The sequence below is a fragment of the Macaca fascicularis genome, chromosome 2, assembly GCF_037993035.2.
Source record: "Macaca fascicularis isolate 582-1 chromosome 2, T2T-MFA8v1.1".
Taxonomy (NCBI): Eukaryota; Metazoa; Chordata; class Mammalia; order Primates; family Cercopithecidae; genus Macaca; species Macaca fascicularis.
Genome location: NC_088376.1, coordinates 57,188,699 through 57,213,340, shown reverse-complemented (window position 1 = coordinate 57,213,340; position 24,642 = coordinate 57,188,699). Strand labels below are relative to the sequence as shown.

The following is a 24,642-nucleotide window of genomic DNA, read 5'->3' as shown; positions in this document are numbered from 1 at the left end:
AGGATGAATATTTGGATATGAGAACTAGGTCACTGGGGGACTGGGGAAAAAAAAAAAAACCTCATGGTTTCCTTTTGAATAACAAACCATATGACTGCATCTACATTCAAAACCAAATTAGATCAATCGTGGAGTGTAGATAGCTGAGGCAGATGCACATGAGAAAGCTGAAGGGAAAGCACATAAGGGAAGAGACAAATGTTTCAAAGTCCCCAAAACACTTCTCCAAGTCATCTTTATGCCTCTGATTTAGGAAATAAAGTCTTGGGGAAGAGGAAAGGAGTAAGAACAGAGAAGCAGCAAAATTAGCCTTAGAGATGAGAAGACAGTACATGTATGCGATCTCAAACATTAACATGTCAAGATTTGGAATATGGGCAATGATGACAAAATGACACTCCTCGGGTCTATAGCACTCTGCATCCTGGACCACGAGTGCCCAGTAAGAATGCTCCCACTCACCATCGCTGACACGTTGGTAGATGAGGACGACGTCAGCCACCTGCAGGGAGAGTTCATCTGGCTGCTTGGCAGTAAATGACCTAATGATTTCCACCTGCGTCAGTGCTGCGGCACAAAGAGGACATAGTTTCAGTAGCAGAGAAAAAACGTGCAATCTAATGGCGTACACTTACTCATTTTTCTCTGCAATTCAGGCCCAGCATTGAGAGAAACAAGTTGGGCTTCAAACAAAAAGCAGAACGTCTTTTCTAGCAGCTCCCCTGCTTGGCTATATGCTTTAGAATTTTAGAAGCTCAGATTTGCGAGGCCTTTTATGATGCATGAATCCCCTCAATAACAGGTTGATCAGGAGTCATTAGTCATGTCACACAATGGAGAAGAAAACAGCCATTTTGCATTAGGGAAACTGAGGCATGAAAGAGCTGCTGATGTGCCAAGGCCATGCAAAATCTGCAACAGACACAGTTCTCCTGGCTGTCATCAGAGTGTCTCCCCATCTCAACAGCAGCACATGAAAGCTTCCACAAAAAAGTTTAGAAATAAAATGAGCTCCAACCAAAAGCTGAGAAGACATGTTAGAGCTCCTCAGAAATGCTGACATGTGACTTCTTAATTTGCTTTTTCATACAAAGCTTGATTTTAGGGAACTTTCAAACCAGTCATTTTGGCTTTTAATCTAAGCTTAAAGCTATAATTTTTGAGTGTTCCAAGATAGTGACGTTTTGCCCTAATTCTGTGGATTTGACCTTGCAACTGTAACAATCTAAGGAACCACAGCATCAGTTAGGAAGCTAATAGGCACACACCACCACCCTTTACTGCACCTCGGAAATTCTCTAAATAATGAAACACACTTTCTTAGAAGGTCGAAAATAATTGTTAAGTAATTTTCTTTTAGATTAAAAATACTTTCCAGCTTAAATCCAGACTGTCAGTATGGAGAAGGCTTAAACATTATCAACTATTGCCCATTTGATAACAGCTAAAGATTTAAGAGCTTTATAGTTCAAGTAGGGCTTTTAACATAGATTATTTAACTTAATCTTCATAATAACCCCATGTTTTATATAATGGTGTAACTGACTTGCAGATGGTGTTAAATAGGCTCTGTAATGCTAAGCAATGATTTGCCATGTTAACACAACAAAGAAATGCACCTCGGATTTGACTTCAGACCCCCTGACTTCCAAAACAAGGACCACACACTTCCGGTGTAAAGCAGAAGGAAGGAAGCCTTGGAAGAAACTTAGGCCTGAGTATTGAGTGTAACTCATTAGCAACCCAGCGTCCAGCAGGGGGCAGAGCCTGTCCATGTTCCCAAGTGGGCTTCCCCTTGAGAGAACTTACAGGTTCGGTCTGCAGGCGGCTTCCCGCTGCTGTGTCCCAGGGCAGTTATCCAGCGGGCTCGCTCGCTCCTAAAACAGAGGACAGATCCAACTGAGATTCAAGGTGTAAAAACACAGAATGGAGTGTGTTCTAGACAGTCAATGCAAAGCCATTCCCAGAACACGAGAGATTCTTCAGAGAGGTACGGTAAAACAGGGTGAGAGCTTAAAAGAGATAATCTGGAAAGTCTAAAATAAGTCGGAGACTAGTAATCATTGTCAAAAGAGTCTGAATGAACTTGGCTCATTATTGATTAAAAGGAACTTCTCCTGTGACAGTTTCAAAGTTAATAAGGAGCTGATTACACTAACACATTATAACCCCAAAAGGTATTTATCATACCTATAATTTGATGTTTAATGTTTCAAAAGCATTAATTTCATTTTTTAAAAATCCTACTAATTTCTCTGCTTGCTTCTCACTTCCCTTCCCACACACTCAAACCTTTCAGAAAAGATGAGAAACTTGACATACTTAGTTGTCTCATCCCTCATACAACTTTTGCCAAATATGAGCCTGACTAAAAGAGAAATTCTTTGGCTATTTTTACACTGTTCCCAAATGCTTACAATGGTTTAATGAGTACAGGAAAAATGATCAATACTTTTAATATAATATTAAGCTATAATTACATAAAAATCATTATTCAACTGAAGGATCAAAAGTTTCAGATAAGCAAGCACTTTTCTACATATTGAAGTCACCCTAGTTTTTTATTTTGAGCAAGTATTAAAATTACAATTAATAAAATACTGCCCCCACCACACACATACTTTTAACTCTGTTATGTATTTATTAAACACAGGTACAGGTCAGACACTGCACTCGACATCCACTATTCCACGTAATCCTCCCAAAAGCCCATCTGAAGGATGCTAAGATCAGACAGAAGTTCAGAGGCAAGCAATTCAAACCAAAGTCAGTTTCTACTGTGCCACTCTACATTCTTAAGAAAAAATGCTTCATGACCAACACCTGGGGAAAAAAAGTCTCTTCTCTCACAGCAGCCTGAATCTACAGACGCTTGTCGCTGTCACCCCACCTTCATCCCCATGTGCATCCTTCCAACCCAGCAGAGAGGACGACTTACCACACAGGAACACAGCACCCTTGCCCCAGCCTTTCCTATTCCTTCCCTCTGTTTTTACCTAGATAAGCCCATTCATTATTGCCATTAAAATTTCTTAACATACGTAACATAAACTGAGTTAATCATAAGCGAGTACAGCTGTGTTTACTTACCAAGACATAGATGCACCAGGCATTTCCATTCTGACTCTTTCCAATCAACAACCTCTGTCCAAAGGTAACTGCTCTTCTGTTTTTCATTACCATGGAATTTCTATCACCATGCTTCTTTTGTACTTTTTGCAAATGAAATCCTTTAGTATACATGCTTTTGTATTGGGCTCCTTTGGCTCAACATATATCCACTCAGTGTTGAAAACACAAGGCTCACTTCCTCCAGCGGGGGCTCCTCTGATACATAAATCAATCCTTCCATCCCCATCCCAGTCTGATAATCCTGTTTCCAGGGCACGTCTCTGCACAATTCTATTATACTGCTGGTCAACAGTAAGCCTCATAAAAGCAGGCAGCTTATCCATTTGGTTCACTGCATTATCTCTACAACACTGCCCGCCACATACCAGGGGCTCAGTATACGTCTGCTAATGAATGAATTATATAACTCATCACATATTGAGCCCAATCATTTACTGACTCATCTGCTTCTCTTACCAGGCTATAAACTCCAAAATGGCAGGAACTGGGCCTTGTTCTAAATAATATTCTGAAGCACGTATGTTTCAGGTATGGTACTAAACAATTCCAAGTATCATCTAACCTAATTTTTATAACAATCTTGAAAAGAAAACAGTACCAAAATTATTTCTATTTTTTCAGAGGACAAAGCAAGTCTGGTATGTTAAACACCTAACCCAGGCAGTCGGAAATCAAAGAGGTGGTGTTACCTAGCAAGTGTTTACAAAATAATGATGGAAGGCAGGAAGGGCGGAAACTGTGGGATCTTGAAAGACAGGCATTTTCAAAGATTAAGATGAGGCTAGGCCTTGGTCAAGATAGTGTGTCAAGTAGTAATATGCACAATTTATATAGAAGCCAAGGCTCCTGTCTTGCTTTTAAAACCTCTCTCTCTAATACAAGACAAAGGGCTGTAGCATAGTTCTATAAGAAATAAGCAAAGCACAACTTCATGTAAAATAATTCCCAGGCAAACATTTCTATCTTTGCTATCATGTCTTTATTGGGAATAAGATCATTTTTTACGCAGGCTTCAGTGGAATTTCCAAAGTACAAAGCCAATCGAAAACAAAATACCTTATGAAAGGAAGAGTTGCTCACCAAGAGAAATCGAAAATGATCCATTTGTGTCTCTCTATGCCATACCCAAACAAGTTATACACAGCCTATACTGCTGTCTTCCGGAGCAATTTAGAGCAACTTAGAGCCAGTGAGGCAGATCTTCCTGTACACAGACACCGTCTCTGGCACTGAGTGGCCAGGATCAGCAGTGGCTTTGCCCTGCTGCCAGTTTCCAGAAGTCCAGATGAAATCTTTCACTTCTGTGGCATGCTGCCTGGATGCTAATAGCATCTCTGAGACATGGCCGCCCCTCGCAGGGACTCCAGAGGATACAACAAGACACTCATTGTTGCTATCACTGAAAGCAGCAGCTTCTTGAAACTGCTTCAATTGAGTCAGTCTCACCCCCATCTCAGATGCTGTCAAATCCACAGGACTTTCCCTGGGGCTTCCAAAAGCCTGCCAAGAGACCAGGCACTGCGGCTCACGCTTGTAATCCCAGCACTCTGGGAGGCCGAAGTGGGCGGATCACCTGAGGTCGGGAGTTCAAGACCAGCCTGGCCAACATGGAGAAACCCCATCTCTGCTAAAAATACAAAATTAGCTGGGCGTGGTGGTGCATGCCTGTAATCCCAGCTACTCAGGAGGCTGAGGCAAGAGAATTGCTTGAACCTGGGAGGCGGAAGTTGCGGTGAGCTGAGAGTGCGCCATTATACTCCAGCCTGGGTGACAAGAGTGAAACTCTGTCTCAGGAAGAAAAAAAAAAAAAAAAAAAAAAAGCTCCCCAGCTATGAAGCAGAGAGCACTACATCTCTAAAGCAGGAACTAAGCTGTTGTAAGATGGATTTTAGGGACAGGAAAAACCAGGGCATAGACTTACCTACTATTTTTTTTTTTTTTTTTTTTGAGACGGAGTCTCGCTCTGCCGCCCAGGCTGGAGTGCAGTGGCCGGATCTCAGCTCACTGCAAGCTCCGCCTCCCGGGTTCACGCCATTCTCCTGCCTCAGCCTCCCGAGTAGCTGGGACTACAGGCGCCCGCCACCTCGCCCGGCTAGTTTTTTGTATTTCTTAGTAGAGACGGGGTTTCACCGTGTTAGCCAGGATGGTCTCGATCTCCTGACCTCGTGATCCGCCCATCTCGGCCTCCCAAAGTGCTGGGATTACAGGCTTGAGCCACCGCGCCCGGCCGACTTACCTACTATTAAATTTAGCTCTGAAGTCTAGGGCTCACTCACAGACATCTATTTTCTCCAGGGACATATTGATACAAAACAATCGAGATGAATTCACAATCTACCACACAGCCAGTTCACAGACTTTTCCCTTTGCCCAAAGGGACAGAGTAAGCAATGCTGCACTGAAGCCCATCTGCAGCATATCAACTTTCAAGACTCACCCGACCGCTCCTTCCTCCACCCACATTCACTTTGCACAGGCCCTGAGCTGGGCAGGGGTGCAGAGTGAATACGCTGGACTCCCTGGCTTTTCACCGCCCGCAATATGAAGGAACACACAGAGCAGAAAACACTCAACAAAACCCAACACAGCGTGCAGTGTGCTGAAATGGAACACTCTGCCAAAACGTTTGCCCTAGGCAGAGAGAGAAGACTAAATGGAGAAGAGACTCTTTGAACTTAAATATCTATAAATGCAGTCCTTTCATAACCTCAATCTCCATGCATGGCATGAAATGATGTTTCTACAGTTTTCTATCAGCTGTGGTAGCACCTTGTTCTCTCTCTCATATAATTAATTATGCACAGCAGGTTTAGAGTTAATTGCATGAAGGTCAAAGATACAGCAAAGTCTCACTTCTTATGGAATACCAGGCATCAGCTACAAAAGACAGATACATACTGAGAAAGTAGGAAGCAGGCTTTGAAATCACAGAGGCAGGGCTGCAGGTGAGGCTGCACAGAACAGAACACAGGCTGAGGACTCCATCACTTAACAGGGTTTTCCTGATTTCTCAATAGAAAAAAAGAACCCTCAGTTGCTCTTTAACCTTCCTCTTATCCCTCCCAAAATGGCATTTGACCAGTTACCTTTTGTGTTTCTTCTCACAGCCTACACATTTACCTTTGGTTCCTTTTGAATTTTCTATATCCGTGGCCTTTGAAAAAAGTCCTTCGAACCTTTGTAAAGAATAGCATTGTGAAGATAGCTGTTTTTGTTCATTCCCTTGCACATTCAATTCAACCAGATTAGTTCAGAAAACTGATCCATGAAAGAAAGCCCACAGCGTGAAAAAAAGTCATTAAAAATGCCTTAAACAACTAGATTATCAGCTCAATTTGCCAAATTTAAAAAAATCCAACTGAAGCAAAATAATATCCCTAGCCCACTAATTAAGAGTTCTAAAATTCTGATTTTTGTCACATGCTATATAGTTAAATCAATTATTTCTTGTTTATCATATTACGTTAGTTCAGACCTAAAAAATCTGGTCCAGAATCCTTCAGTTAACCTGAAGCAGGTCAATAATGTTTCCTTGTTGATAAAAGACCTGTCCTGTTGGGGTTGGTGATGAGGATTACATAAGATCAGATCCTTTGACAGGCACTAGATAAATGTAAGATTACGATTGGACTTAGAATTTAGATTTGACAAGGAAAAAATGCTGTACCCTGCAACAAATACAATGTTTCCATGTGTACTGTCTTTATGTTGTGATTTTTCTAAAAGGATGAAGTATATAACATGTCAGAGATACTATTTACAATTTTATTCCATTCCATGTACTTCCTGTTGTTAATTAAATCATTAACAGAAGCAGGAAAAGCTCAAAGACTGCCTGCAAACAATGCCCCTTTATCAGGAGGCCCAGGAATTGGTGTCTGGATGGTTGACAGCACCGACCACATTCATTATGCTTCTAGCTCTGTGAGGGAGAAATTTTGAGAAGGATATTTGATTATGGGCTAAGGTCATCATATCCTATAACTGTCATATAATGAGTGAAGAAAGTTTATGTTCATCACTGAACATGTCCTAGATGTTTCATGACGGTATACACTACACCCAAATGACATCTAAATTTTACTGCAAATGCAGGAAGCCAAGGATTCCACTTGCCACAGCCTGTTGTGTGTGCCAGCTGCAGCTGTCTGTGCTTCATTTTAATGAAGGCAGACAAAGGGGGCTCTCTGGCTCCCACATTCCTCTTGAAAGACCCAGAGGGAAAAAGGAATGACAGTGGTAAAACATTCTTCTTTTGTCCTTTTATAAAGGGTAGGCTTTTGTATTTTTCGCAGACTATTGTCTCATTAACAATACCATGACTTAGGGCCTGTCATGGACAAACAGATATAACACAGTATACATGACTTAGATGTACATCCCAAAAAACACTGACTGAATCCTTAATAGCAAACATTGAAAAACAAGTAAAATTTGGGAAAAACTTGCTCCAGCAGTAACAACAAGGGCAGTAAATAGAGACAGATAGGAAGCAGTTTTTCTCCACACCCGGTTACTCTTCTACCTTGTCTTGGATAGAGAAAAGCTAGTTATAATATTTACGAATCCCAAAAATATTTACTGGGAACTCACTCGCTATGTACAAAGCAAGGAAAGGAGAAGATTAGAGCTGAGCTGAGGGATTGGTGATAAAACAGTACTGTATTGATGGGAGAGGAGAATGGCTAGGAGGTCATCGGGGTAGTTCAAAAGTGATCTGGTTGACCTAGGAAGGAGGCAGTGGAATGGAAAGATGTGGAAAGATGAAATAGACTTTTACACAGGAAGAACTGGCAGATGATGGATCTGTTCTGACACAGAAGCATCAAAAACAGCACCAAGTCTCCAGACTGGATAACACAAAACAGTGTCAATGGTACCATTTACAGAAATGTGTGTGTCGGGGAAAGCCACGGGCAGTGTTGATGTTTGGTTCTGGACAGGCTGCATTTTTGAAGAGACAGAGAAGAGGAATGGCCATAGGTGTGAGAGGCAAACTAAGAGCATAGATAAGAGGCTGAGAAAAACATAATCTCAAAAAAAAGGGTTAGCGTGAAAGAGCTGGATGGTCAATAAAACTAAATACGAGAGGTAAAGAAAGAGGAAGATTGAACTGCTGAGTGTGAAACCAGGAAGCCTGTTAATCTGATGGAGAGGCCTCAACAGGGTGCCAGAGGAAGAAGCCACGCCAAGGTTGATTAGGAAACAACTCAACATATGGTGCTAGCAGCTCACGCCAAAAATCTTAGTATCATCGATTCCTCTCTTCAAGTTACTGCCACCTCAACTCATCCAATCCATCGGTTGGTCCTGTTGTTTTTGTCTCCAAAATACAACTTTTCTATCTCCTCTTATATATCATGGTCCAAGCCAACACTGGGACTCCCTCGACTACTCCAACAGGATTAGGGTTAGGGTTCTCATTGTTTGCCCCACTGAAACTTCTGTCCCTCACCCCAGGGCCCCTGCTGTTCCTGAAACTTCCTGCTATGACTTACGTGGCTCTAAATCAGTACTTCTCAAAATACCTCTGGTAGAGAACCAGTCTCCTCTCCTTGAATCCATTGCGGACCAAGCGTTTTTAGAAATACAATAAAAATCAATTGTTAAAATCATCACAAGTTTTGATGCCTCAGAAATGTCAAACTGCTTCCTACATACCAGGCTGGTAACTACCTGAGGACTGACGGCCCACAGAGAGCACTGGAGTAGCTCTGCTCTTACACAAACTGGCCTTTGCTGCCCACTGACCACCACCCTCTCCCTGGTTTATTCTGCTCCAGCCACATTCTCCAGGTTCAGGCCAAGTTTGAGAACACTAAACTCATTTCCTTAGAGGTTTTGCACTTGCTGTTCTCTTTGGGTGAAACATTCTGACTCTGCATTTTCCTAAGGGTTGACTCCCCCTTTTCACTCAAGGCTCAAATATCACCTCTTAAGAGAACTTTTTCTGCACCACCTAAGTTAGAGTACATATCCCTACCACCCCCCAATTAGCACTCACTCCAGATCATATCACCAGCTTTAGGTACTTACCACTACCTGAAATGATCCTATATTTTTAACTGGATCAAGAAGAAATGCTTTCCCAACATCCCAGTTCATTGCAGGCCATTTGCCCACGCAGACTGGCAAAAGCTTCCATCCATCCAGTCATCTTCCTAAAAGCAGGAAGCCCAAGGGGATCGGTTCTTCACTTGGATATAAGCCTAAGAGCAGAGATCTGATCTCTGTATGCTTCACTGCTACATCCCAGCACTGAGAATAGCACTTGACGGGAAGTAGGTGCCTGACAAAAATCCACTGAATTAATTAATCCGGAGAAACGAAGGCCACTCTCTTGAGAAGTTCTGTAAAGGGAAGGAAGGATGTAGGAGTAGGCTGGGGGTTTGGAGTCATACACTGGAGGGTGGGTGAGACAGAAAACATGAGGGGAAAGTGAACTGACAAGAGTGTCACACACAGCGAGCACTGGGCATTCTCAGGATGAGACTGCAGTGTGCGGTACTGAGAGGTTCCTCAGCAGAGGAAAGGCTTGACATGGGCCCTAATAGGACCTACCTGGCCACCTGAGGAGGCCTGAAGAGGGCACTCCAGGAAGTATGAAAAACACAGGCAAAGGAACAAAAAAGGAAGTTTAACATGGAAAATAATTTTGGGGATGCAATATCTATTTTGCATTTTATTATAAAATATTCCAACCCATATGATACCCTAAATTTAACATCTAGGTTTCCACAACCTTTTTCCTTTTTAAAGCCTATGTATTTTGGCCAGGCACAGTGGCTCATGCCTGTAATCCCAGCACGTTTGGAAGCTGAGGCGGGCTGATCAATTGAGGTCAGGAGTTTGAGACCAGCCTAGCCAACACGGTGAACCCCGTCTCTACTAACAATAAAAAAATTAGCCAAGCGTGGTGATAAGCACCTATAATCTCAGCTCTTTGGGATGCTGAGGCAGGAGAATCACTTGAACTCGTGAGGGGGAGGTTGCAGTGAGCTGAGATCATGCCACTGCACTCCAGCCCCGGTGACAGAGTGAACCTCTATCTTAATAAAATAAAAAATAACAAAGTCTTTGGGCTTAAAATATTATGTATTTTAGTAGTTTCTCACAGTTAATGGCAACTGACTTCCTGGAGTTTTCCTTCCAAATCCAGAACAAGCCAAACTGAGCAGCGAAGTGGGGGTGGAACAGCCTACTGGTTGGCAGCTTCTCCATAAAAAGATTAAAATTTGTTACTAGAGAGTGTGCTAGACTGTCAGGAAGGCCAGATTCTAGTTCCAGCTTTGGCAATAACTCACTTCCTGTATGGCCTTTGTGAGTCTCACTTCACATGGGGGAAGAAAATGAGGGAGCTGGACCATGTATATAATTATAAATATGTGTATATATTTATAATTTGTTATTGATAATATTTTATTTTATATACTATTATAATTATACATAATTAGGGTCATTATATATTTCATTGTGTAAACAAGGACCTTTTGAGAGTCAAAAAGAGAATCATTCATAATTTCACCAGGACAACAGACCTAAACTTGAATCACTGATTCTGGGAAAACCAAGATGTCTGATCACCTTACGTATATGCTTTCTTCAGCTCAAAATTCTATCCTCCTCTAGAAACACCCATGGGTCCCTTCATCATGCTCTACAGCTGGCTCAGTGCCTGGCACATCCCAGATGCTCACTATTTGCCTCATCTCCTTTCGGTGAGCATTTCTGCATTCTTTATGTAATCAAAGCCATTGATTTTTCTTCCACAATTTCATTGTCTTCTGAAGTCAAACTGTCCTTGTGCCAAACAGCTGCACCCCTCCTACTGCTGATTTTACATGTGGTATATCCTCTGGTGGCCTTTAGTGACAACAGGTTTTCAAAGAAGATAAATATTTAGGTGTAAAATTCATTATTTTTCAGGTCAAAGAGTAAGTAGTGAAAAGATATACCTGACTGGTCTGAAGTTCTTCAATTACTTAAGGCTAGAGCGGTGGTCAAAACCTTGTTTCTTCAGCTAGATTGACAATGAACCATATTAACCACACAGACATAAAAGAAAGAAAACCTAAACAATATATACTTACTGATGCATTTCACAAATTTTGGAACACATTCTATGCACGTCAAAGCTCTAATTGCTCAAAACTAGGTATCCAGAGCTAACCTGCATATTTGCAAACATGGCATGTAACAATTTGCCAGGTTTTTTAATAGTCTTTTTTTTTTTTTTAAAGAAAGTGAGTCTTTAGTTGTTAAATATATTTTTCAACACCAATACTATTCTATGTCTTAAAAGCATGTCCATTTATTTACTTCTCAACTGTAATTGAGGGTGGGGGCAGGGAGAGCAAAGAGAACGAGAGAGTCACTCCTTCTGTACCCAAGGAGACCTCTGTCCCATGCCCCTTCTGGAATGTCCTCTTGCTATTAATTAAAGAACTACAAATATGAGTCAGACCCATGGGTTTCCAAGTGACATGACTAAATATTCTGAGAACATGTCTGATTGAGGAAACGAACAACCATTCAGTCTTTGGCAAGATTAAAAGGCAAAAGGATGGAACAAATGCTACAGAATGTCCCAGGAAAGGATTTAGCCTTGGCGTGAAAATAAACTGGACGTGTCAGTTCACCTCCTACTCTCTTGGAATCATCTCAGAAACGAGTGGTGGAGATTACATAAATTATGAATGAGACAGTCAGGAAAATCTCTGTTGAGATGTTGGCAAAGTCTGAATAAAGAACAAACAAGCCTTGTAAACTGAAAGAAAAGGAAAACACAAGGCAAAACCAGCAACACTTTCACCATTACTAACTATATGGGGAAAGGGAAGTCACTAGTTTCTGAGAATTCTCTAGAACACTGGAAAAGTACTAATTTCCAAAGTGTTTAAGTCGTTCTCATCCTTAAAGTCATATAAAATTGAAAGCACAGGCATACTAAAAATTCTGTTTTGAGGAAAAGTTTCCCCAGACAAAGGAAGTCTAGGTTTGTCCTCACTGGCGAAGGGGTTTAAACCACTTTTGGAATTCAAGTAATGCCTCCCCTTGGCCCTGGTCTTGGGTATGTCACTTGCTGGTTACCTCACAGACAAGCAAGCACACGCCCACCCAAGCTCACCTCCCCAGAGCTGCAAGCTTGAAATGCCATCAGCGCTTTCCAGCACCTTTAGGGGAAGAACTCTGAGACCTCAGAGAAAGGCATTTGTTTGTTTTGTAAACAAACACATGAAGATGAAGTTCCTTTTCTTTTTTTTTTATGGTTGCTACCTAGGGTGATTGTTGCTGAAGGTTTGTGTGGCTGTGGCCATTTCTTAAATTAAGACCACAATGAAATTTGTTGCATCAATTGACTCTTTCACTCATGAAAGATTTCTGTATAGCATGCAATGCTGTTTGATAGTATTTTATCCTCTGTAGAACTTCTTGCAAAATTGGAGTCAATCCTCTCAAACTTTGCTACTGCTTTATCAATTCAGTTTACACAATATTCTAAATCCTCTGTTGTCATTTCAACAATGCTCGCAGCAACTTCACTTTCTTTGCTCATCCTGAAGAAGCAACTCCTCATTTGTTCAAGTTGTATTATAAGATTGCAGCAATTCAGTTGCATCTTCAGTCTCCATTTCTAAATCTAGTTCTCTCACTGTTTCCATTGCATCTGCAGTTGCTTCCTCCACTGAAGTCTTGAACCCCTCATAAGTCATCCATGAGAGTTGCAATCAACTTTTCCCAACTCCTGTTCATGTTGACATGCTGATCTCCTCCCATGAATTATGAATGTTTTTAATGACATTTACGACGGTGAATCTTTTCCAGAAGACTTTGCCCAGATCCATCAGAGGAATCACTCTCTACGGTTAGCCGTAGCCTTATGAAATACATTGCTTTTTTCATTACCTCGGTGAACTCTCCAGTTCATTTGGAATATTCTATAGCTTTCACCAACCTGTCTTTGTTTTTCTCCAGCCTGTGAAATGTTACTTCTAGTGCCAAAAGATATGCAATAACTTGACATTTTATGCGGATGCCTTGTAATTTTCACATTTTTCTTATGTCTCTTGACAAAGATTCTTTGCTTGGCCAAACTTTAGTTAGATTTCTGTACCTTCTCCTAGGCTCATCTGTACACTTCTTCATAAAATCCAGTTTCAGCAAAGAACCCTACTAAGTCAGCTTGGCAAGAATATCCCCTACTCCATCCTCAATATCTGATAATCAGATTCATTATTCTCCATCATCCCAGAGGTTATGATGTCTAATTACTCTGGCCTGTCTTCAGCAAGAATCCTGTTTGGTTAGTTTAGCCAGAATCGCCCTTATCCCTGATATTTCCTCTTAGTGAGTTTCCATCCACTGACCTCCATCCTGCTCCATGGCTGTAAATTCCCACTGGCCCATGCTGGATTCGAAGTTGAGCCCAATCTGTCTCCCCCACTGAAGACCTTGCTGCAATGGTCCTTCCACCTATTAAGATGATCTTGAATAAAGCCAGCCTTACTGTGCTTTAGCAAGTGTCCTTGAATAATTTTTCTTTAATATTTTCTTTAATCATCTAGGAACACTGATAAAATCTGTCTTAAGGCGAAGATACCTCTCTGGGATCACTTTCTCTAAGATCTTCCTACAGTTTTAGGGTTGTTACTCATTAGGTGCCGATCCATTTGAACCACATCATTTAGGAACTTTGGCAGACATGGAGTGGGAGGCAGGAATCTGACAGGACAAAGAATTAGGGAACTTCTCCTTTCCCTCCACTGCTCCACTCTCTGACCCAATATAACATCTGCCCATGATGATTATTGCAAGAGTAAGTTTCCAGTTTCTAAACAAATAAATTGGTCAGTTAGCTTTAAAATCACCACCAAAAAATCACGAAGGTGAACTTGAAAGTTAACCCTCACTGCTACTCATCCAATGCGAGAACTAACTGCACACTAACTGCTGGCGAAACTGCAGGCACAAACAGGATGCCTGTTTTGGTCTTGCATAAGCTCTAGATTAGAAAGAGGATTTATCAGTATATTTCCATAAACTGGGTAGCTCTTTTGACAGAAATCATTGGGCTTTCTGCTCTCTGGTTGAAGGTAGGTGACTGAGAAATGACCTCAATTCCATTACCTAAGAGGGCTTATGGCCTAGACTCAAACTACCAGTTGAGTCATATTCCCTAAGGATAGTGTATCATATTCTTTGTCAATAAAAAAAGTAAAATGATTTTTAAATCACTCTATAAAAACACCTAAAGCACAGTGCATCTATCAGGACTTATAGGGACAAAAATAACAACATCCATCTCCTATAAGACGATTACAATGAAAAGAAGAACATCTGTAAAAAGCACCCAGTCGTAGCGCTTAGCGAACAGTCGGTGCTCAACAAAAACATGAATAGTAGCTGCTGTTTTTTAGGGAGTCTGTAAACCAAAGGAAATCAGGTCAGGGAGATACCATCAGATATTCCGATCCTTTCCCCACATATACTTACTGCGTCTCAGCTCCTAGCAGCATTTCCACTTTCTCATTCGCATGGTTACTAAGGACTGTCAGAGTAAAGAGGTGACTGGCAGAGCTCTGTCTTGAATAGAGCATTGTGGAACTGTTCTTCCCTGGAGAAGAATTAAGCTCTTCATTGTCACAAGATTCCACCAAGAGCTGATCTCTTAAGGAATAATCATTGACGTTATAACTTTCTTCACTATAAAGGAAAGGGAAAAGAACATGTCAATTATTCAGCCAGATAAGACTGTGACATTGTCAGTTTTCAAGGCACATTTTGGTGGAAACAGCAAGGAGTAGGCAGGAAGGAGAGGGAGAGAATGACTTATTTTAAACTATGAATTGGAATTCAAATTCTATCTACTGATTATGAATCAATGTAACCCCCTCCAATTAAACCTAATTACTATTTTTATGTATGTAACATACTAAATTGCATCTCAAGTATAAAAGTAATACAAAAAAAAAAAAAAAATGAAACCCTCTAGGTTTCATTTGACCTCATCCTGGAACTGTTATAATAAGTGGTCCTTGCATCCTTGCATGCATCTTGGTAATGCTCCAGCAGGTATACCTCCCCAGCTTCCACATCTCTATTTGTAGAATGAAGGAGGAGCCCCAAATCTACTCATGCTCTGGGAAACAAGACCTCACCCCCCAAACTCCCCATCTCCAAATGACCATGCATTGGAGAGAAGAGTCCCAGAGGTCTGCTTGTTTCTGGCAAGACACCCAACCCATCCTTTTGTCCCACACTCAGAGCCTCACCACCTGTTTCAGAAACCACTAGGACTAATCTCATTATGCCCTCTACTCCTGATTAGGCTCAGGACCCCCAATATCCTTCTTTCTCCTGCACTCCCATTCCCATCGCACTGTGAACATGCCCAGTCTGGCCCCAACTTTTTCCACTCCTCAGCTGGTTCCTGAACCCTTTCCACTGTACCCTCTGGGAATGCAATTCCTTCATTTAGGGAATCTAGTAAAGTCTTCTAAATACTTGGCCTCATCTCTGAACCCTCCCTTCACGTTCTTGCTTTAAAAGAAACATGTCTCTCCCTAGAGAACAAGGCATCTCCTGAGAGCTCTCTGCCTGCTTGCTTTTTATTCTTGCTTCTAGACAATGATCGCTTCCTCCTCCTGAAACATCATCAGCTTTGAAGCTCATGCCATCAGTCTCTAACTCACAACCACAGTCATTATAGACCCCTGGATCATTCCCGATCCTCTCCCTTGAGTTTCACTGCTGGCTCTCTGTCTTTCTCCAATTATACTTCACACACACACACACACACACACACACACACACTCTCTCTCTCTCTCTCTCTCTCTCTCTCTCTCTCCTTCTCTCTCTCTCGGTCATTTACATCAAGTCCCCAACACGACTTCTTTCTTGAACTCTCCTGTAAAGGATCTTTCCACTACCCCGTACCCTCAATTCCCTGACTTTACTCTCCTTCAATGATCTTGTTCTCTGCCCTACTTCAGCCACAAATCCATGGTTACACCTTAGTCCTTGTCATTACCATCAACTACAATCTCTCTGTAATCGCAGTGTCAAACGTACCTCTCTCTAACCAGCACAGCCTTTCTTTCCAACTCTCCTCCTCTAATCCTCAACACCAACCATTATTTAACCCACCAGTTCTTACAACCCATTGACTCTACAACTTTTCCCCCTGTCCTTAATTCCCTCGTGTCCTCTTGTTCATGCATATTAAATTACCTAGCTTGGATTTCTTGGTACCTAGTTAAATCACGTCTTGCATACATGTTCATCTCCTTGACTGTACTTGCCTGGCAAATCCTGAACTTGGTTACACACAGCTTTTCCTCTATTCTGCACCCGCACCCTTGCGGGTAAACAAGAGAGTGCTCAATAAATAATTGTCACAAAAGTGGATGAATATGCAATAAATTCTAATATACGCTAGGAATATCGAATAATTGCCTTATTTAATAATAAATGCAAATGAATGATGTCCGGGGAGCTTAGAGAAAAGAAAAATCCTTGTGCAAAGTCAAGTACACTAGGAATTTCAGAACAGGTCACTTTGCTCAAGATTTCTTGGAATTTATTTTCCTCAGAATGGACATCTACCTGTCAACCACTCCCTTGTAATGCTCCTTGAAAAACTTCATTTTTTTTTTCTAAAATTTAGTTTGATAGATTCTCCCCTCAAAAAACAGCAAATGCAGTTATCTATAAAAGCAAAATATTGCCTTCTGATCAAGCCTAATTGTTCCCAAGATAGCAATCTGTATTAATTAAAAGATTGTGTAGCACGATTATCTCCAACGCTCTCCTGAGACTGCCTGCAGACCAGCACACCCACACCTGGATATGTCAAATATTTCTCACATCCAGAATGAGACTTATCAAAGTAGACATGATGTTTATAAAAAGAGAAAGGTGAATAACACGCTTTACAAACAAATATGGTTATTTTTTAAAAGACTATGTTTACTAGAAACAAAGCAGTCAATTTTTAGCAGCATAGAACAAGTTTATCATGTTGTATAGATACTATATCAGATATGCATTTAACAGCATAGGACTCAAGATAAAAACCAAAAACCAGGATAAAACATAACAAAACCTCAACAACAGCAGCATCAAAACAAAGAGAAAAAGAGGATGAACTGAGGCTTTCTTGTTACTATTTTCTCTCTGACCCTTTTGATTACTCTTTTGGTCCAATTTACAAGTTAAAAAACACAACCTGTTAGTCAAAGGCACCTGTTTCTGCTTAAAAAGTTCTGCTTCAGAAAGATAAATGGAAGCAACCTAATATTGTGAATGTGGGGTAAGGCCCTAAACAATGACATGTGCGTAGGTATCGTAGGTATTTCCCAAGAAATGAAAGCCAAAGAAATGGATATGCTATAAAGTCATCATTTGAGATGACTCAAATTCTAAAAAGTTGTCAACATAAAGTGGTTTCACCTATCAAGTTATCCCAATAGAATTCAAGACCAAGCATTCATAGAAAATGAATATAAGTTAATATGAATAAACCAGTTAAGTGTGTGTGTGTGTGTGTGTGTGTGTGAGAGTGAGTGAGAGAGAGAGAGATAGAGAGAGAGAATGACGGAGTCTCGCTCTGTTGCCCAGGCTGGAATGCAATGGTGCACTCTCAGCTCACTGCAACCTCCGCCTCCCGGGTTTAAGTGATTCTCCTGCCTCAGCCTCCTGTGTAGCTGAGATTACAGGCGTGCGCCACCATGCCTGGCTATTTTTGTATTTTTAGTAGAGACAGGGTTTCACCATGTTGGCCATGCTGGTCTGGAACTCCTGATCTCAAGTAATCGGCCTCCCGAAGTACTGGGATTACAGGCCCGATTCACCACACCCAGCCAGCTTTTTTCCCTTTCAATTTTCAGAGTCATCAATGCTTTATTTTTTTGTCTTTGGGAGATAAAGACACAAGTAGATACTTTTAAAAAATGTTTATTAATTGTTCTCTCAAGCAATGACAACTACAATGCCACTGATTAAGACCCAGGATGGCTGCTGGGCTCAGACTATGCCTGTAGTCCTCTCAAATGTCCAGTTTGAATGATAAACTGTGGCTGCCCTAATCATAGCTATATGATTTCACCTCAATTATTTATTTCCACACATCTGCACAGGTGTGCCATTGAATATGCCTGAACAAGGAACTTGGCCCACTGGACTTCCGGGTCCAAAATAAAATGCAGGAAACATGTTGGCCTTTTTGTTTGTTTGTTTTTAAAGTGATTTACTATCATCCAATATCCAACATCATTATTTAGTCTAGGCTAGTAAACTTCTGCATTATGTAATAAATAATGTAGGTGTTTATACCTTCTTTACTGCTCTCCTAGGGAATCTAATATAAAAAGAAATGATTCCATTTAATAGTAGTGAAGTAAACAGATTATTTATCCTTGTTGGCTACCTAATTCAAACCCAGTGAGACAAAAACTGAAAGAAAAAAAGGACTGAAAAAAAAAGAACAAAAACTGAAAAGCAGCTCACTCTTGCTTGTTAGCTCTTGAGTGTTCTCACACACGCACATACGCATTCACACACTTGATCTCATGAAGGTTTGAATGAATACTGAAACACTGAATGAAATTCATTCTCTTACTGTCAGCCAGCACCTACTATCTCTCCTCTTAATAGAGAGTAACTATTAAAACATGTGCTTCAGTAGAAAGAGGAGTGGCAACTCTACAGCCAGGTGCAGCTGTTTAAAGCCCATTTCCCATGCCTGCTTACTTATCCCATGTCCAATAAGTATGGAGCAGGCTAAACAGGGTTGGGAAAGAAACTCCCTTCCTGAGGGAAGCTGACGCTAATCAGACTTCCCCATGTTTGTCTCTATCACTTCACAAACATATGGTTTACATAGTCTCTGAAACAATTTGGAACATATAATGAGGAAGTTAAAGTGCTCAGAAAAGGGCAAATGGAAAAACCATCTTTCCTTGCATGGAGAAGTTTATATGGAGACTTCCTTTGATTGTCTTATATGTGCTCCAAGTTTACCAGCTGCTCATCAAGGCGTCTGCTTTGTGCAAGCAGCAGCTCCTATCAGGTGCTTCAACTGAATCAAATCTATAGAAGTCTGTTGCTTGGAGTGTAAACAGTGATGGGTTTCTCTGTTGAAATCCACTTAAGGTCCTAGTAACCTTTGTTGAGATTTCTTTCTTTTCTTGTTTTTAACAACATAAAGAACTACTAGCAGATAACAGGATATGATGGTAAACACATATTCTAATTATTTTTTTCTCTGGAGGGCATTCTTTGTTAAGCAAGTCAGACAGTGTTTGGTTCTACTATACGCAACGCAACATCAAAGGCAGAAAAATGATACACCTTATTGTAAACACTGGCTTTCTTAAGGAGATTATTATGAAGCCCTTTAAGTTTCTGTCCCATAATTTCTATAAAGGTTAGAATTTTCAGACTGAGCATATATTTATTACTTTGAAATCAGGAAAACATTTAAAACTTTGCGTACAACTTGCATACATTTTTAAAATACCAAAGCTACACATATGTATATGCAGTAGTTAGCACAGGAATAAGAGACGCCAACTTCAGCCAAGTAGGTGCCCTGGGGAAGAGGAGGAAGAAAGGCTGAGGGTGGAAGGACTTTGGGTAATCTCAAGTGTTTTATATAGTTTTTTTGTTTAAAAGGAGGGATCTGACACTAATATGGCAAAAAGTATCTGTTAAATATGGATGATAGGTATATTCATGTTTGATAATTTTCTGCAAGGTTGAACCATTTTACAAGTAAAAGTAAAAATCAAGAATTTAATCAAAAATACATAGAGTGATGGCTATCATCACTCTAGGTGTCTGTGGCTGCTTAAGGATGCAACTGAAGTGACTACCTGATAATGGAATGTCTTTTCTGCCCTCTAACAACTAACTCTTTGCAGACGACACCATTGACTGAAAATATACTACCAAGTGACAGTGAATTCAGTAAAGCAATTAGGTGTTAAAAAAAAATGGCTTTTCTATATATGAGTAACACCCAGTTAGAATACAAAATGAAGATGTCATTTTATTTATGATTGCCACAAAACACATAATATATTTAGGATTAAACTTAACAGGTTTCTTCTATATGTGGATAACCTTAAACAATTTTAGAAGAAGGCTCAAAGTAATAAATAGAAAAGCTTGATATTATCAAGATATCAATTCTTCCTCAGTTAATATATAATTTAAACACAACCCAGTGAAAACACAAGCAAGAGTTTTTTGAGAGATGGCGGGGAGTGGAAATAGTTGAGCTGACTGTAAAACACAGAAAAAATAAACATGCAGAAATATCCAGAAAGACTGAAAAAAAAAAGAATAAACTAGCCTTATGATGTATCAAAACATACTGTAAAGCTGCAGAAATTCAAAGACTGGGACAAGGGCATGAGTTGACTGATGGATTGTGAAGCAGAATAGTGGGTTCACGAGTTGACACAGACATGTCTGGGGATACAGAGGTGACATTTCAAATCTCTAAAAAATTAATGAGTTAATCAATAAATAATACTGGGACATTTGGGGAAACATCAAATATTTTTTAAAATGTGGATCCCAATCTCACTCCTTAAACCAGGATACTTCCTTGGACCCAAGCTCTGGGTACATAAGAGTTGTGAAGAAAAAGCAAGTGACAAGGCAGGTCTTTCTGCAGGATACAGACCTATAAGGGCTTGCCTTGTGGTCAGAGAGGTGCTGTTAAACATGTACATACCTTAGGGCGAGTTCTTATCTTAACCCTTATTAGCAAGCATTTTAGGTACTTAATACGGATGAACAGGAATGGAAAATAGGCTAGTTTACCAAGATGCACCCAGGAGAGTGAAAGGAAGGATGGTGATGGGGAGGCAAGGGAAAGGGTTAGACTGCACAAGCCAGCTTTCCCACAATCCACATCTCTCAGCCCCAGCTGTGGGTATAACTCTCACATACCCGCTTACATTGTTTTAGAACTCTCTTTTATAGCCCAAATCCAACAGAAGGAAACCCAAGCAGCATTTCCAGTTCTTCCTTTTGTAAAAAGGTTTAATTAAAAGAAAAGATGCTATTGAGACTTATCACAGCATTGATAGTCATATGATTTTTGGCATGTATTCTCAAGATAGAGACATTTATTTTTTTACTTATTCAGTAGTTCCCTTTCCATAGGCTTTAAAACATTCACACAGCTTCTCTGTCCTGAAAAAAATATTTACTAGAATATGCTGGTGCCACGACAATATGTTTCCTGAGTTAGCAGCTGCCTGCGGTTTTTCAGACCTTTGTGCTTACAGGCCAGTGAAATGGCTTCCAAAGGCCACCATAGCCCATCACCCCACAAAATTAAACACCTGGATTTTGCCATTATTTCTCTTTGCATGTATACAGAATCTAGTGACACTGAGCAACTGTGAATCCTGAAACTCCCTGTCTTCTAACGCCTTTTGTGACATTTCTAAGTCATCCTTCTTTGGGGACACTCTCCAAGATCCTCTTCTAGACTGTCATGCATTAAATCCCTCTGAGGAATTTAATGGTTCTAACATTCCGCCCAGTAGCACTGATACACAGGAGTTAATGGGGTTTATGAGATCAAAGGAAATTCTTCCTACTTTCCTCCAATATATGTATGAGAAAAAGTGTTCTGTAGATTTCAACTTGTTTCCCTTCTCCTTCTAAAAAACATGATTCCTAAACCCTCACACTTAATCGTGTGCTTAAATGGAATAGAAACACTCTAGTCAAACTTTGCTGGGATGAAGGACATTGAATTTATGCTAAAATTTATTTTCAGTCAAGGAGTTAAAAATTTTTTTCACTTGATTGAGGTTGATTTCCATTTCAAAGCTTGGTTTTAGAATTATACTACTAACATGTTGTTAGTGGAACAATATACAATTTTAAAGGAATGAAGTACGGCACAGCAGGTAAGAGTTAAGCCACGATTTGGAATGTCTGGTAAGAAACCCAATTTTAGGCCGGGCACAGTGGCTTACACCCGTAATCCTAGCACTTCGGGAGGCCAAGGCAGGTGGATCACAAGGTTAGGAGATCCAGACCATCCTGGCTAACTCGGTAAAACCCCGTCTTTACTAACAGTAGAAAAAATAAAAATTAGCCAGGCGTGGTGGCAAGCACCTGTAGTCCCAACTAGTCGGGAGGCTGAGGCAGGAGAATTGCTTGAACCCAGGAGGTGAAGGTTGCAGTGAGCCGAGATTGTGCCACTGCACTCCAGCCTGGGCGACTCCGTCTCAAAAAATACAAAAACAAAAACAAAAAGAAACCCAATTACTCACTGGCTTTGTGAACCCAAGCAAGTTACTGATCCTCTCTGTGTTTCAGTTTTCTCATCTGTAAAGTGGGAGTAACAGTACCAACTTCACTGGATTGTTGAGAGGATTAAATGAGGTAACACATGTATTACCTCATTGTGTGTAAGGCTCTTACAATCATGCCTAACTTACAGTAAATGTCAGCTATTATTTTTTTTACTCTCCTAACAGAACGCCATCCATTAAACTGCCTGACGTTTTGTTAAAAGCCTGATAATTATATGTTTTGCAAATGTGCAAGTGGACCAAGCATAATTAGAGCTAAATGCCCATGTCAAGAAATCCACAATTTGGCAAGTGCTCAGACCAGCAAAACAAGGCACAATATTTATCCAGAAACTGATTTCAAATAGCCTTACTTGCTCAGTTCCTCAAGATAATTCTGAAGTCTAACAAACATGCCACATACATCCTATTTCATTGTTAATAACATAGCCAATAGTAGAGATGAGGATCCCCGTTCATTAGTATGATAAGCATCTGCTATGATTCACTGCCACAAAAAAGATGGCCAGTGACCCAGAAAAGGGCCGGGAAGCCCCATCCCTGTCACCAAGGACTACCAGATGCCACAGCCCAGCACTTTTGCGGTTGCCCATGGGATGCTCTGAACCCATAGTCCTTGAAAAAGAGGAGATGCACAGTTCTGAGAGGCTGTCAGTACCTTTCTGAAGCTCTCTCCCTGGGATAAGCTGAAATAAGCAAGCCCTGAAGGGCAGGCAGGCAGCTTCTTAAGTGGGTAACAAGGTTATCCAAATTATACAGCCACCCCACTCCAAGTCAGGAGTACCATACCACTGACTTACATCAATATAAAGGATAAATATACTATTTATTGCACATTTTTCAGCAGCAATGTTACAGTGTCTCCTAATCACTGAGGAACAGTGCAAAAAATAAAAACAAAACTGCTACTACAACGTGTACACATGATTTACACCAATTTATAAAAGAATAAAAATAGACCAATAGTTTTTCCTCACTCACTTGCCGCCTGACATGGGTTTCCTGAGGAGGCAAAGGCACAGAGTTAAAGTCATTTATCCCTAAACTGCTCGTGCTCTGGAGGCCATACATTCAGGTCTGGTCCTAGAGTGAGCCATAACTTCAGCTATGTAGCAATTACATAAAGGTTGAAAATCATTTTTTAAAACAATAAAATATTCTAGAAGTAGAAGAGCAATAATTTGATTTATGGCAAAATCTTTAGAGAGAGAAACATAATACCAAAAATAATCTTAATGATAGTATGTATCAGTTACTTAGCAGGACTATTCATATCCACTCTAGTAAGAGCTTTATGTGCATTATCTCATTAATTCTCACAGAAACTCCATGATGAAGATGTTATTATCCCCATATTACAGATGGAACACTGAGGCTCTGACAGATGAGAAGTAATTTACCCAGGATTTGAGCTCAGTTCTTTCTGACCCCAGACATCGATATTGTGCTTCTCAGTAGTGGCAGATTTCAACACTTAACAGCAATGCCAACTCTCCTTATAGACGCAGAGGAAACAACACCTCGTAACATCAGAGGAATCAAGGGTGCATAGGACAGTGGAAGAAAAAAGAAAAGCAAAAAGGAAACAGGGCCCTCATTTCTTTTCCACCCCATCTTGCTATCTTGAATTTAGAACTCAATTCCAAAATGGTCAGAAATAACCAAGCTTCATGTGTTCCAGGAACAAAGGAGCTTTCAATCATTCTTACTGCCCGTCCTTTAGCCAAGATACTCTTAACTTCCCCAGAAGAAGACAGGTATCAGGTGGTTTCCAGCTTTCTATAATAGGAAAGAGCATTCTCATGGAAAAAGCAAAAAAAAAAAAAAGGAACCAAACCAGGCCATGAACCTTTCAAGGGAGCCTGCACAGTTTTAAGCCACTGGGTGTTCAAACTATTTGGGAAAATCCAAGTTTGAACTTAAGTCCTTGCCCTTATGATAATGACCTAGTAGTTTGCTATTACAGAAAATTTTATAAAACCTGAAAAATAATTTAAAATTTTGAAAACCTTTTTATAAAACTTAGAAAGTTGTAACATGGGGCTCACACTATGTCAATATACACAGTATTTATGGAACCAGAAATCAGGAAGTAGAAATCTCCTGTCTTAAATGTCTGCAGGAAGGAAATGTTATCAAAGGGAAACTCTTCCCCAGATTCTGA

The 24,642-nt window shown here is 40.5% G+C and overlaps 1 protein-coding gene across 4 annotated transcripts in view; it reads right to left on the bottom strand.

Moving 5' to 3' along the window:
* Positions 1–24,642, bottom strand: part of ARHGEF26 (Rho guanine nucleotide exchange factor 26) — a 137,099-nt gene that overhangs the window by 2,758 nt on the left and 109,699 nt on the right. For all 4 annotated transcript variants that reach the window (XR_012430809.1, XR_012430808.1, XM_005546153.4 and 1 more), the window contains 3 exons: positions 14,626–14,835; positions 1,810–1,877; positions 463–567 (listed from right to left, as the gene is read on the bottom strand). Coding sequence is in view for 2 of the 4 variants with exons in the window: in XM_005546153.4 (XP_005546210.3) it covers positions 463–567; positions 1,810–1,877; positions 14,626–14,835 (383 nt within the window). In the remaining 2 variants the exon portion in view is untranslated. The remainder of the gene's footprint in view (positions 1–462; positions 568–1,809; positions 1,878–14,625; positions 14,836–24,642) is intronic.